This window comes from Morus notabilis, unplaced genomic scaffold, assembly GCF_000414095.1.
Source record: "Morus notabilis unplaced genomic scaffold, ASM41409v2 Scaffold101, whole genome shotgun sequence".
NCBI lineage: Eukaryota > Viridiplantae > Streptophyta > Magnoliopsida > Rosales > Moraceae > Morus > Morus notabilis.
The window spans coordinates 608,928-623,319 of record NW_010364303.1 but is presented as its reverse complement, the minus strand read 5'-3'; the positions used below and the strand labels follow the sequence as shown (position 1 = coordinate 623,319).

Genomic DNA, 14,392 nt, shown 5'->3' with positions numbered 1-14,392 from the left:
TACTTTGTGTATTACGCAAGGAAAAAAAAGAAAAAAAAAAAAGAGTACAAGTTTCCTTAGCCAGATTAAGTGTGTACGTTGGTCGAGCTTCGTTCTCAAGTATGCTTCATCAGTCCACCAAACTGAGTAAAAACGACGTGGCAACAGAGAATACTACTATTTTCTCAATATCAACTCTATTATAAGATTGGCTCCAACAATCGTTCCAGAGTGCACCGATTGAGAACTATATCTAAACCATAAAAATATTTGTGGTAGAGAGAGAGATCAGAGAGAGAGAGAGAGAGAGAGAGATGGAGATGGTACCGTGGGTTCGTGTATTGATACTTGTGGCTTGTCTATTTCCGGCATCGGTCGAATGCATGGTTCGACACTATAAGTTCAACGTAAGTAAGCTTGTAGGTTTGAGAAATACCTATTAACAACATTAATTAGCGACATTCTAATATTGATCACTGCTAATTAATCTCGTTCTTACTTAGTATTAGTAGGATATATTATAACATTATTGGTGCTTAAAGACAGTTTTTTTTTTTTTTTTTTTTTTGTTGCGTCATTTGTTTGATCAATTTGTCGGGATAACTATTGCGTATATGTGTGTTTTTTCGGCGTAAAATTTAATCTAATGACCTTTATGTTAGTGTAATGGTGTTATCAATTGATTTTTGTTCCTCTCCTTGAAAAAATAAATCACGAAAGGTTGTGCTTCTTGCAAGTCTCATTATCAATTGCTTAATGAGGCCATGAGAACAATTTTTTTGCTTAGTGAAACTTTTATGAGGAGCAACTCAAGTATCACATAGTTAGTAGTGTCGTTTAGAAAGCCACAAAAGTTCCTATGTTAAACTGATCCATGCATGAATTATTTTCTTTAAACGATAAGCTATTTAGAGAAATTAGGCTGGCTGTGTTACGTAGGTGGTATTGAAGAACAGCACAAAATTGTGTTCTAGCAAGCAAATTGTCACTGTGAACGGAAAATTTCCCGGTCCCACAATATATGCAAGGGAGGACGATACCCTTTTGGTCAAGGTGGTCAACCACGTCAAATACAATCTCAGCATCCACTGGTGAGTCTCTGTGTTTTTTATTTTCTTTTTCGGCCAAAAAAAAAAAAAGTTTTAGGCCAACTGATCGGTCCTTCACAGAAGGACCTTCCTATATTTGCTATAGGCCATATGAGAGATATAACTTGACATCTATTCTATGTAACAAAACGTTAGAAATTTGTAAAGCAAAAGAAATTTTAGCTTAATTTCAAATCAGTGTTATGCATTTCCAACGTCATTAGATAAAATAAACATTATGTAAATATTATGGTGTAGAGTAAATGGACAGAAGACAAACCGAAGTATTTTATTCTCAACCTATTTCAATAATTTGTTTCTAAAGTACTATATTATTCTTTCGATGGAATATTTGATCAAGGCACGGGATCAGACAACTTAGAACGGGGTGGGCCGATGGGCCAGCATACATTACACAATGTCCCATACAACCAGGGCAACAATTTGTATACAACTTTACAATCACAGGTCAAAGAGGCACTCTTTGGTGGCACGCACACATCCTGTGGCTCAGGGCCACCGTCCATGGAGCCATTGTCATTTTGCCAAAGCGTGGCGTCCCCTATCCATTCCCAAGACCTCACAAGGAAAAGGTTCTTGTTCTAGGTGAGCTTGAGCACTGTACATTAATTAGTTTCATTTATCACGTTTGTATAATTTAGTTAGCTATACAAGTTTCTGGTCAGAAATAAGATCAGAGAAACGAAATCAAAAAGAGAATTTGGATGTAGCTGTTAGATACTTGAATCTGATCTAAGCCCATCTAATTTGATTTGCAGGTGAATGGTGGAAATCTGATGTGGAAGCTGTTATCAACGAGGCTTTGAAATCTGGCTTGGCTCCAAATGTTTCTGACGCTCACACAATCAACGGCCAGCCAGGTCCTGTCTCAGGCTGCACCTCACAAGGTACATATATGTATGTACGTATGTATGTATGTCTGTGTGTGTGTGTGTGTGTGTGTGTGTCAGAAATATTTCTTCTAGGTAGTAATGTTTCTCAATATATAATTCTTAAAAGACATACATCTTTATACTGATTAATTGGCATTTATATAGAGATCAAATTAAATTGAGATAACTTTGTGAGAAATATATGTTCTGCTTTCTGATCCTTCTGATCATGCGTGATAATAAACAGGAGGATTTACACTACCAGTAGGAGCGAGCAAGACGTACCTCCTAAGAATCGTCAATGCTGCACTCAACGAAGAGCTCTTCTTCAAGATTGCCGGCCACCAACTCACCGTCGTCGAAGTTGACGCCGTCTACACCAAGCCCTTCAAAACCGGTACCGTCATCATCGCCCCAGGCCAAACCACAAACGTTCTTCTAAACGCAGACCGAAAAGCCGGCAGATACTTGGTCGCAGCAACGCCATTCATGGATGCTCCGATTGCCGTAGATAACAAGACCGCCACCGCCACGTTACACTACTCCGGAACTCTTTCGAGCTCTCGCACCATTCTCACAGCCCTACCGCCTCAAAACGCCACTTCAATAGCGACCAACTTCACGAGCTCACTCAGAAGCCTCAACTCTAAAAAGTACCCCGCTAGGGTTCCTCTAAAGATAGACCATTCCTTATTGTTCACCATTGGTCTCGGAGTCAACCCTTGCAAGACCTGCGTCAACGGAAGCCGAGTGGTGGCCGACATCAACAATGTCACCTTTGTTATGCCGAATATTGCTCTCCTTCAAGCCCACTTCTTCAACATCAGCGGAGTTTTTACCGACGATTTTCCCGGGAAACCGCCGGTGCCGTTCAATTACACGGGGACGCAGCCTAGTAATTTTGCGACGACGCAAGGGACAAGGCTTTACAGACTTGCGTACAATTCGACGGTGCAATTGGTGTTGCAAGATACTGGAATGATAACCCCGGAAAACCATCCAATTCATTTGCATGGCTTTAACTTCTTTGTCGTTGGTAAGGGCTTAGGGAACTTTCACCCCAATAAGGATCCGAAGAATTTCAATCTTGTTGATCCTGTTGAGAGGAATACCATCGGAGTGCCTTCTGGTGGATGGACTGCTATCAGATTCAAGGCTGATAATCCTGGTAATTACCAAAGTTTTCCTCGAACATTTGAAAATTAAAGAAATAAATAAATAAATAAAAGACAGTAAATATCCACTGATTTTTTGACAAGACAGAATTTATTGGGTAAAAAAAATATACGAGTAAATGTGAAGAAACTATGAATCTGAACCTAAAATAAAATAAAATAAAATAAACAACTGTGATCACAAGCTGAGAATATCACATGTTAATATTGTAGTAGTCTGTAGTGACATTCCATTACGGAAGCACTCACAGTACCTGTGGGAGAATTTGCTCCAGTCAGATTTTAAAATTTTTAACTTTAATTTATTCAAGCTATGCTCTACTTTAATATGAAAAATTATAATCGATGATTGCTCAATTATATAAACTTACAAATATGTTCTCATTCAATAACGGAAAAAAAAAAAAAAAATCATCTCTTATTTGTGCTCTAACTGAAAAAAAAAAAAAAAAAAAAAAAGAAGCATTCAATAGTGATATATTTTGCATTGCTCAGCTAAATATATATTAGAATTCTAAAAATAAATAAATAAATATTAGAAGACTACGAACTGATCCCTTCTTTGTGTATGTGTTTTTATTTTTATTTTTATTTTTATAGGGGTTTGGTTTATGCATTGCCATCTAGAAGTGCACACAACATGGGGACTTAAGATGGCATTCGTGGTGGACAATGGGAAAGGCCCTAATGAAACTCTTCTACCACCTCCCACTGATCTTCCCAAGTGTTAGCGAACGTGGCCAATTCCAAGCATTTCCCTTTGCATTTGAAAGGAAAATGAGTACTGCAAACAGATCAACAGAGGATAAGAGAGAAGAGTTCTTTTGAGTTAGCTAAAGGAAGCTGCTCACAGTTGAATAAGCTGGCAATATTAATGTTGCTCTTTCATTTTTTTTTTTTCCTTCACTTTGTGGTTTGCCAGGCCAAGAATGTTTGAATTGTATGTATTTATAAATGATTTTAATTCAAATTATAAAAAAAAAAAAAAAAAAAAAATTTGTGTCAAAAAACTTGCGAGCATACAAATTTTGTGTTCTTTTTTAAATATTAAAAGATGTTTGTCCTATTTTCTTCTTTTCATATTACCTTAAGAGGGAGATAGCTAAAGAATGCCCAGAAGGCCAAACTGAAGAGGTTGTTCTCAAATTATAAGAACACTTTTTTTTCTTTACGAAAATTGTAGTAAATAGCCTAATTATGAAAACAAATTACGTAAATGAGCAGATTTTAAAACTATTTTAAAACTATTTAAAGTAAGTAGCTGTTTATTATGTAAATGTTTATTTATGATTAGTAAAAATAATTTACATAGTAAAAAATCTTTATTTACGTAAATAAAAAAAATTAGTATTATTTCAAACAATTTTAAAATATATTATTTACTTAATTTAGCTCCATAAATATTCTTTCTCCCTTTTTTATTATTATTATTTCTCTAATTTTATCAATTCAACCCACACCAATGACACTATTCATCGAGTTTAACCCAATGTTCGTCGGTACAATCCACTTTGTGCCATGATGGTTGGGGGTGTGATCAAGTCAAAGGTTCGAGGCTTGTAGACAGCAACAAAACCCAATGTTTGCTAATTGGACTACCTCAATCTGGTCGAATGTTCTTACCCTAGCCCAGCCCAATAATATCTTCATTTATTTTTCTCTCTCCCCCCTCGTGTGAAAGGATGACATGACACGATGGCTAACACCATAGGTTTTTTTTTTTTTTTTTTGCCTTCCAGAAAAAAAAAAAAAAAAGTATTTACCCCCAAAATAAAGAAAAACTACGCAGTTAAATTAATCTGAAAAATATGACTATACATGTGAGCTTTTGTCTCACAATCAGGATCCATCGTTTGGTCCCAAAAACTCAATTACAATCATAGAAAATAAAAGGTCCGTTTAGTTCGCTGATTCGAGTTTTTAATTCGAGTTGAGATGTGATTTTATATGAGAGATTTTTACTGTAGTAAAAAAGTTAAATGTGATTATTTCTGAGAACTTTTTACTGTAATAAAACTCAAATTATAAACTCAAATTGGTGAAATGAACGGAACTAAGATATCAACAAACACTGCGATATGAAGAATGTCATTTGTCCCATTTTAGAAATTAATAAAAAAATAAATAAAAGGAAAAAAAAGTTATGGGTTGTAATGTATAATACTAATAACAACAATGGATAATGATCTTTGATGAATTATTTATTATTGGATTTAACAATTGTTTTTTGTTACTCCGAGTTTTTTATTAGTTAGGGCTGTACAGCACTTAACAGGAACAATGAATCTGCATTTTAATTATTTTAAGCCAGCCTCCACGCGTGCGTGCACATGACCTGGTCCACACGCTTACCGGTGTGCCCTAAGAGTACTCCCAAGTCCCAACCCAAGCACACATTCACAGATTGTGTCATTGTCTGACTTTTAGGAAAAAAAAAAAAAAAAAAAAAAAGATGGAATCTTTCTCCTAATGGAAACAAATTTATGGCGTTGCCCTACATTTTCTCTAATATATAAATTTGACCCTTTCTAATTTTGATGCATGTGCTATTGTGCTCTTAGCCTAACGAGTCTTGAGAGGACGAGATCATGACAAACCTGCATATTCTTTTACTCATGATGCTTCAAGTTTATCACTTCAAAAAATAAAAAATAAAAAAATAAAAAAAAAATAAAGAAAGAAAGAAAAAGGAAAAAACAAAAAGGTCATATAGTTTAATCATGGCACAAAAAGAAAGTAGAGATATTGGTGCATATTATTGATAGCACCCGAGGCAGGATAAAGCTTAATCTAAGTCCTAAAATGTTGAACTAGTGTACTATATAAAATAGAGAATTTCTAATTCCTATTTATTAATCATTAGATCTATATTATATTTAATTTGATTTGACTTTTAATTAGATTTAATATAAATTCAACGGTTGATAAATAAAATAATATTTTTAAAAAAGAGAAAATACTAAAAAAAAAAAAAGAAACACCACTCAAAATAGTAAAAAAATATTATTGATACTACTTCACTAAAAAATAAATAATTATCATTCAACTAATAATAACAATTGTCATAAAGTCCCTAATAATAAATAGAAAATAAAAGATTAATATGCACTCAATTATTTAGAATGACATAAATAATAGACTTTCATAAAATCATGATAAGCAATGTACTTTTCTCATAATTTATTATTGGTGCCTTATTTTTTCCATTTGATGTTATTTTTCCTTTATTTTCTTTTGTTTTTTCTAGTCTTGGTAGGCGAATCACCAATGATGTTATTTAATATATTTTTTCTAGTCATGTAGTGGCACATTTGACACCTATTATTCAACAACTTGCAGTATTGTTTTCTTTGAATTCCCAACGCTGCTTATGATTGGCCGCAAAGTTTTTAATCTTGGAAAAGCAATAACTAGTCGGTTGATATTTGATAGCACTTGAGAATAAGTGACAGAAAAACCGGCACGTGGTTTGCTATTTGAAACATGCAAATCTTATAAATAACATTATAAGACTCACTGATCTCCTCAAGTATTGAACCTTCCAAATATTTATTCAATTAACAAATTTAGTAATTTTTCCCTTTTATTTTTTATTTTTTATAGGATTCAGGTTAATAAATTAGTTGTTGGTTTAGCGGTTATTTTGAAGTTACTAATTAATGCATAATGTTTTCCACTTCAATCTAAAGTGAACATCGAAGGACAGCATTAATTTGGTGCGTGGCGTCTAAAACTAATTAAAATTATGACCTTTTTATTTAACTAATTAAAATTATTACTTTGCTCACTACTGCCGACTGCGTAGTCCATAGTCATACCCCCCCGTCTAAGAAAAGAAAAACTTTTTTGTCTTTTGTTTTCTCATGTGCCCATATCATCATTCATCAAGTTGAACTTGCTTTATTCTTCCAACAAGAGTTTTCTTTCTTTTTTCCTTAACTCCTTTTTTTTTTTTTTGGCTTTTAAAAAAGAAATCCCTTGAAAAAGAGGCCCTGGCCTCTGATTTTAGGCCTATAATGGTTTAGTGTTTTTCCTTTTTCCTTTCCTCAATGAATTATTATAAGAGATCTCTAGCCGACAAAAAAAGAGAGAGAAAAAAAAAAGCCACATCCTTTCAAGAAGAAGAAGACGAAAAAGAGAAGGATAAAGTTACTTAACATGAAGAATTAAAAGTTAAACGAGAGAAGATGTGAAAATTCATTTTCACGGCGATCTGAGGGCCTAAGGCTCCGTTCATTTCGCTGATTCGAGTTTAAAATTCGAGTTTTGTTACAGTAAAAAGCTCTCACAAACAATCACATCTAACTTTTTTACTACAATAAAAAGCTCTCACATAAAATTATATCTCAACACGAATTAAAAACTCGAATCAGCGAACTAAACGAGCCCTAAGCGTCGATTACTATTGCATTAACAAAGTTCTTTTTTCTTGGATTACGAGATAAACACCTTATTCATCGGTACAAGAACAGATAGTTGAAAGTGGCCTTTTTGGCATGGAAAAAGAATGATAGTGTGAAATGTACTAAAAAAAGAGACAAATATATTAATAAATAGATACTTAAAAAATAAAATAAAATAAAATTAGCTCACATGTTAACTAATATTATAATCTTTAAAGACACATTTATTAAAAGTAAAAGCAAAAGAACCGCATTCTGTTCTTTCCAAGTCAGGTAAATTCTTGCAGTACATGATCAACATGCAAAGATATAGTGGGAAAAGAAAAGAAAGGCATCTAAAAACGTTGTTATTTCTCGTCAATAAAACCAAATCACGAGAATGATTGAAAGAATTGGACAAGGAAGAAGGACGATTTGTTGGGGCTTCCAGCCATATCCCCCCCCACCTTATTAATGGACACGTTTTCCTATTGAATAGAGAGAGAGAAGGGTGGTTGGGGTGCTTGATTCGAGGTGCCCAATGAAAAGATGATATTGGTGTGGGACTTGGAAGTGGCCCTCAGGGTAGTTTACTTCACAAATTTAAAATTAAAAATTTAAATATGTAAAATAAATGAGATCTTAAAGGATGTTTGGTTGGAGGATTTAAATCATGTGATTCAAATTATTTTTTATTTACGTGAATTTTTTATGAGAAAAAATACTGTAGCAAATCATGAATCATGATTCGAATCAGGGAACGAATCTCTCCACCAAATGGACGCATTTTTTTTTTCACGGGATCATTAATAGCGTTGAAGATTTTTGTTCCCTCGATTAGAAATTGTACTTTAATCGAAGTATAGTTTATAATAGAAATAATTATGTATCCTATATTATAAATTTTTAATACAAATATATACAGATTTAATTTAATGATTAAAAATAAAAATTCACCTTTTCCACGGTAAAAATTCATTTTTTCACAGACAGAACATGTTACATGTGATAAAAAAATTGGCATCTGAAGTTCAGCACTTGGGCTGTGACGGAGATGAAGTAAATGGCCCATCTCAGCCCAATTTTTTGGAATTCCTCAAGTCCAAAAATTTTTGCGTCATTTTTGGTGGAGACCGAAGAGCTGAAGATTCGTGAATGTTGATTGGATTATTTGCCGTCTTTTTTCTTTTCCTGGGTATTATTCTGACATTGATTGAGGCTGTGGTGGTCGGTGAAGCGGTGGGGAGAGTTGAAATCTTTTCTTTTTCTGTTTATATGGAGAAGAATAGTATGAAGGAAAAATGTAACAGAACGTTAAATTTCTTTTTTTGAATTGAGCACTGAATGTTTAACAGTGTTAAAGTAACAAGAATGTCTCGGTAGTTTACTGACTAGTAAATGAGAATAACATAAAGTAAAATCACATGACAAGTAATTTCTAATTCCAAGAGTTTTTGGATATAGAAAAAACATACAATTTTCAAACGAAGAAGAAGAAGAAAAAATTAGGGGTCCGTTCACTTTACTGATTTGAGTTTGTAATTCGAGTTAAGATGTGATTTTATATGAGAGCTTTTTACTGTAGCAAAAAAGTTATATGTAACTGTTTTTGAGAACTTTTTACTGTAGTAAAACTCAAATTTTAAACTCAAATCGGTGAAGTGATCAATTTTCTAAACTCATTGAGGGTTGATAATTTATTTTCTTAGAATAAATTAAAATATCGAATATAACTGATCAATTTATTTAAAAAATATATAAATTGATATTCATTATTCCCTATGTTTTGATCTTTATTTTGTAGAAATTTACAGTTTCAGAAAATAGTGTCTATCTTTGAACCTTAAACCAATATTGTGGCGTTGACATAAGAAAACTCATAAATTTGGTAAGAAAGTTTTCGATTCCTCTAGTATTGCAAATGGAACTCCTTTACAATTTTTGTGCAAAATATTCAGTACCCTTTGATTGCAACAAATGAATTGCTGAAAGTGTTATTTACAAAGTAACTAAGGGGTTGTTCTTTTGTATTTTTGAGTTAAAGTGATTTGAGTGATGATTTTGAGTTATAACTTGAATCGAAATTGTAACTTGGGTTTGTGTTTTGATGTATACATTTGAATTATGATTTGAATTGAGAATCTTTTTGAGTTTGTGTTTGGATGGGTCAAAACTTAAATTTATATTTAGATAATATTTTAATAAAAACTCAACAGTGATAAATTTTTTTTAATATGATATATGGGTGGGGTTTTATTTATCTTTTCGTTGTAAATGCATAGAAAAAAAATCATCTCAATCAGAATTAAAACGAAAAAGTTATGATATTTTTAAGAAAAGATAAAATATTGTTCATTAACTTGAATTCGAGTTTATGAACTCGAGTTGAAGAAAAAACTTGAACTCGAGTTTAGTCTCAAACTCAAATTTAAACTCAAATTTTACAAAAGAATATAAACTTAAATAAAGTTATAATTATAAAAAGAACAACCCCTAAAGCATATGTCATTTTCATAAAAAGACAAGAAAAAAAAAGAAAAAAAAAAAAAAAAAAAAAAAAAAAAAAAAAAAGAAACAAATTGTGTTTAAACATGAATTGGATCCACTCCATCTAGTTACGAAAGTCAACATCTAATTAACACATTTTGGAGTCAAATCATCACCGGTTTTACTCGTAGGTGAGAAAAAAAAGGACACTAGACTATGACATTCCCCCAATGATTTCCTTCTACTTAATAATCATAGTTAAGGCTTAGATTGTCTGTTTGTTGAATACATGGAGGGACAAACATTTTGCAAAGTACGTACCAAATAATGGGGCATTAAAAAAAAAAGATTAAATAGAAAGGGGAATATGATCGTGCAATATTATTGTTCTTGCAATGAACTTTGTTCACCTATGGGCCTAAAGTTTTAGGTACTTTAGGCCCACAAAAGTTTACTGGGATCTAAAATTTACTGGGTTGCCCAAGAATAGCCTTGCGGGATGTAGAATTGTGAGTGAATAGGGAGGGGAGAGAGAGATGACAAGGACAAAAGCAGTGGAGCAGTTGGTCACATCATAAGGGGACCGCCTGGTTGTATTGGTCGAGAGCCTTGAGACTGTCACGGAGGAATGGGTTGAAATACAACTTACATGGCTTACGCGTGACAACACGCGCCTTCTTGTAGTTTTTTCTCTCTCTCTCTCTGTTTTTTTTAATATATATATATATATATATCACTTAATTGTTACAGGTGCTAAAAATTACTGTATTGATGCAATTCCAAAAATTAATATTAGTGTTTAGTACATCTTTTGTGTCGTATTTTGCATAAGCAATGATTAAAATTGAAGCCTCACATTTCGTATATTTGTGTTGAATTAGTGTCGGTTTCCTTGTTTTCTATAAAAAAACCAACTTTAGTTTTATTTTCGTAATTAATTTCATTTTTGTAATATTCTTCTTATCTTGTCTTATAAGGTATTAGAGTGGATTTTTCAACGTCAGTGTTTCTCTATTTGTTTTGGTCATTCTGCATAATTTGTATACGCTCATTTTTGTGAGGAATGTCCGCATAAAATATTTCAATGCTTAAACCATATCAATTGTTATGAGAGTACAGAATAATAAAATTTTGACAAGAAAGTAAATGATGGATAGACCAATCACAATGATTGTTCCAGTTCACTCTAAATGGTACATGTCACAATAAGTATAAGATTTTAGAAGTATCAAAGAATTTCCTTGTGCGAAAATGATTAAGGAAATCCTATAGTATTCTTTGATATATATTCCAAAATTATTAAAATGTATCACAATATTAATTGATTAACTCAAACTTGTAACACTCAATATTTATCTCAATTTTTGTCACTGGTTTGAAGCAAACTATCAATATACTATTTTGACAATATTGTCTTGATAGCGTACTTCGGTCTTTAACATCGATGGGTCAATTTTAAAGTCCTCTAATGCATAATCGAATTATTTAGGTATAATTTATTTTACCGATTCGAGTTTTATTACAGTAAAAATTATCAGAAATAGTCACATTTAATTTTTTTATTACAATGAAAAACTCTCATATAAAATCATATCTTAACTCGAATCAACGAACTAAACAACCTCTTATTGATCATTCTCCTTGACCTCTATCTCCATGGGGTTTGACCATCCAATTTGGATCATCAATCAATTTATCGTGATAGTCTCGATATTCAACATTAAGGGATAGCATGTGATGTGTCATGCTATTGATTTTTATGTATTATGACTATCGTAATAATATTAAGTGATATCTGTGTTGAATTAGTGTCGGTTTCCTTATTCTCAATACATAATGAATTTCGCCAAATAGAATAAAGTTTTTTTGAACCAAACTTTTGTATCCTTCAGCATTTGTCTCATGCAAAAAGATTTTGCGATTGAGGATGTGCCACGCGCTCTTAGAAGAGCTTGGAGATGGTATCGTTCTCCTACTCAGTTCCACTAACGAACATTGAGAGTGCAACCAAAAAAAAAAAAAAAAAAAGAAAAGGATTCCCAGTTCCCCTAACGAAAATTGAGGGGGCAACAAAAAAAAAAAAAAAAAAAAAAAGAAAAGGAACAATAAAAAGGCGATGTGAGAGGCGGTGGTTGGCTGGGCTTGAAAGGTTTAACAAAGGCAGGGGCTGCAATCATGTGTTCGCTGATCACTTACACTCGGCCCCATGATTTGAGCTTCTACCAACTTACGTGGATACAGTTAATTGGAAAGTCAGTAGTGTGGGCTCCACTCTCACTGTGCAGGTTCCCCCATCCAGTGAACCATCGACACGTGTAGGAATCAGATCCCTCTAAGCGGACCCATATCCTTGAGATTATAACCCTTTACAATTATGTAGGGAGGGCACCCAATGAGTAGCCTGCTAAGTTGTGACTGTGTGGTGGAGGCCCACAGACGCCAACTTGCCCAACAGGGAATTCACCGTTGATCTGGACCGTCGCTTTTGGCGGCTTCCTATCTGCGATGACCATAATACCCCTGCATCAATGTTCACTCTGGTCAAAAGTGAATTTATATCATAATCTCATCCGACGGCTGAAATTGCTTTGGGTGGATTTGTTGAGACTTGTGAGTCTGTGAGACTGTGAGTGACCATTAAAGCAGTAGAGGACAGGTGAGCTTCCATCATTCATCATGAGCTGCCCTTCCCTTGTTCCTCTCTCAACATCATGTTTGGATTTTTCTTCCTTTCTATTTAACATTGTTTTAAAAATGAATTGCATTGATTGTGATTATTTTGAATACTACTCGAGTCGTCGAGTGACTAAACTTTAGATCACAACATAGTAATTGGTGGATAAATTAAAATAAGGATAATTTCATTAGTAGATCATTCTCACTTTACCTTTTAAATTTTAAAAATTTTCACGTGACCTCATAAATTTTAAATATATCATATTTAAGTCATTTTATAAGAATTTTTAGAAATCAAAAGAACAAAGAAGAAATTAAATGTGATTATGTGATTTTTTTTGTCTATTTGCTCTTCATAGAAATTCAAACACAAAGACTACTCTGCATTACTCTATTTTTCTCTATTTATTTTTAACATAAATTATATAGAATAAGTTAAGTGAAAACAAGTCAAAATTTAAGAGACAAACCCAGAGTTTTTAAAGTTTGAAGGCAAACTGAGAATGACCCTAAACTTCAATGGACACTAATAATAATAATCATTAACTATATTTTAAATTACCTACTTCTATATATGGGATTTAATCATGAAAAGTTAAACAAATTCAATCACCACATCATTCAAATATTCAAATTGAATTAGATTTTATGTAAGATTAAGAAATATTTCATATCCCATCATAGTTCAATGAAATATACTATTTTTTATGATAAAATAAAATATAATATTGTAAGTTTTACACAAAATATTTAACTTTGTATAAGACTTAATAAAAATAATAAATTTTATTTTTTAAGAAAAAATAACATAATTGTCATGATTTTGTGTATGCTTATAATTTATATCATTCTATCGTCAGTCTTTTATTTTCTCTTTATTAATTAAATGATAATTATTTATTTGTGAGCAAAATGACATAAATAAAACCTCCTTTTTTTTTTACCATTTTGAGTTCTATTTTTATTTTTATTTTTTCCTCTTATTTGAACTTAAAAAGTAAAAGGTTTTAAAATTTAAAATTCAACATATAAAGTGAGCATGAAACTACTTCTAGTTCGAATTCAATGTCTGGTTCAACTATTTGAACCAAATAATTCAATTTGAATTGTGTCTAAAAGTTTAAATTAGTATTTGTTTTAAAAATAAGGAGAAACCATTTGAATCATCAATTATGATTTAAATGGTTAATTTTAAAATTCATACCCCTCTAAATTCACAATCTAGATTGTTGACAACAGTTTAAATACAATACTTTTTATTTTTTTCTCTTCAACTTCAAGTTTAAAAATGTAATAATTTTTTCGTTTCAACTATAATTGAGGTGATTATTTTTCTTATATGTTGTTCCATCCGTATTACATATTTAAATGTCGTTTACAATGAGATTTTATAACATTTATTGTAAAACTTCAATCATAGTTTTCAATACTCTTATCCAAATACAATTAAGATTTTATTCTTAATTTAAATTATAATTTATTTACGTATTCAAATATCGGTTCGAATCGCAATTTAAATAATCACAATTTGTATTCCACAATTTAAACTAAAAATCAGTACAATTTGAATGATAAATCAAACAAGACCTTTAACCAACTAAGTGGCAATTTTTCTTTTTTTTTCAAGGGAAAAAAACATTTCGTTAATCAATAAACCCATTTTTCTAACAAGATAAATACATAAAAAATGAAAAAGAAAAAAAAGGGAAAGA

At 32.1% G+C, this 14,392-nt stretch overlaps 1 protein-coding gene across 1 annotated transcript; it reads left to right on the top strand.

The window, feature by feature from the left end:
• The first annotated feature begins 233 nt into the window (after window positions 1-233).
• Window positions 234-4,057, top strand: LOC21404894 (laccase-4). Its single transcript, XM_010106380.2, has 6 exons — window positions 234-386; window positions 919-1,070; window positions 1,429-1,673; window positions 1,847-1,975; window positions 2,208-3,128; window positions 3,736-4,057. Exons 1-6 carry the CDS (start codon window positions 294-296, stop codon window positions 3,864-3,866), a joined length of 1,671 nt encoding a protein of 556 aa, XP_010104682.1. The 5' UTR covers window positions 234-293; the 3' UTR covers window positions 3,867-4,057.
• The last annotated feature ends 10,335 nt before the right edge of the window (window positions 4,058-14,392 follow it).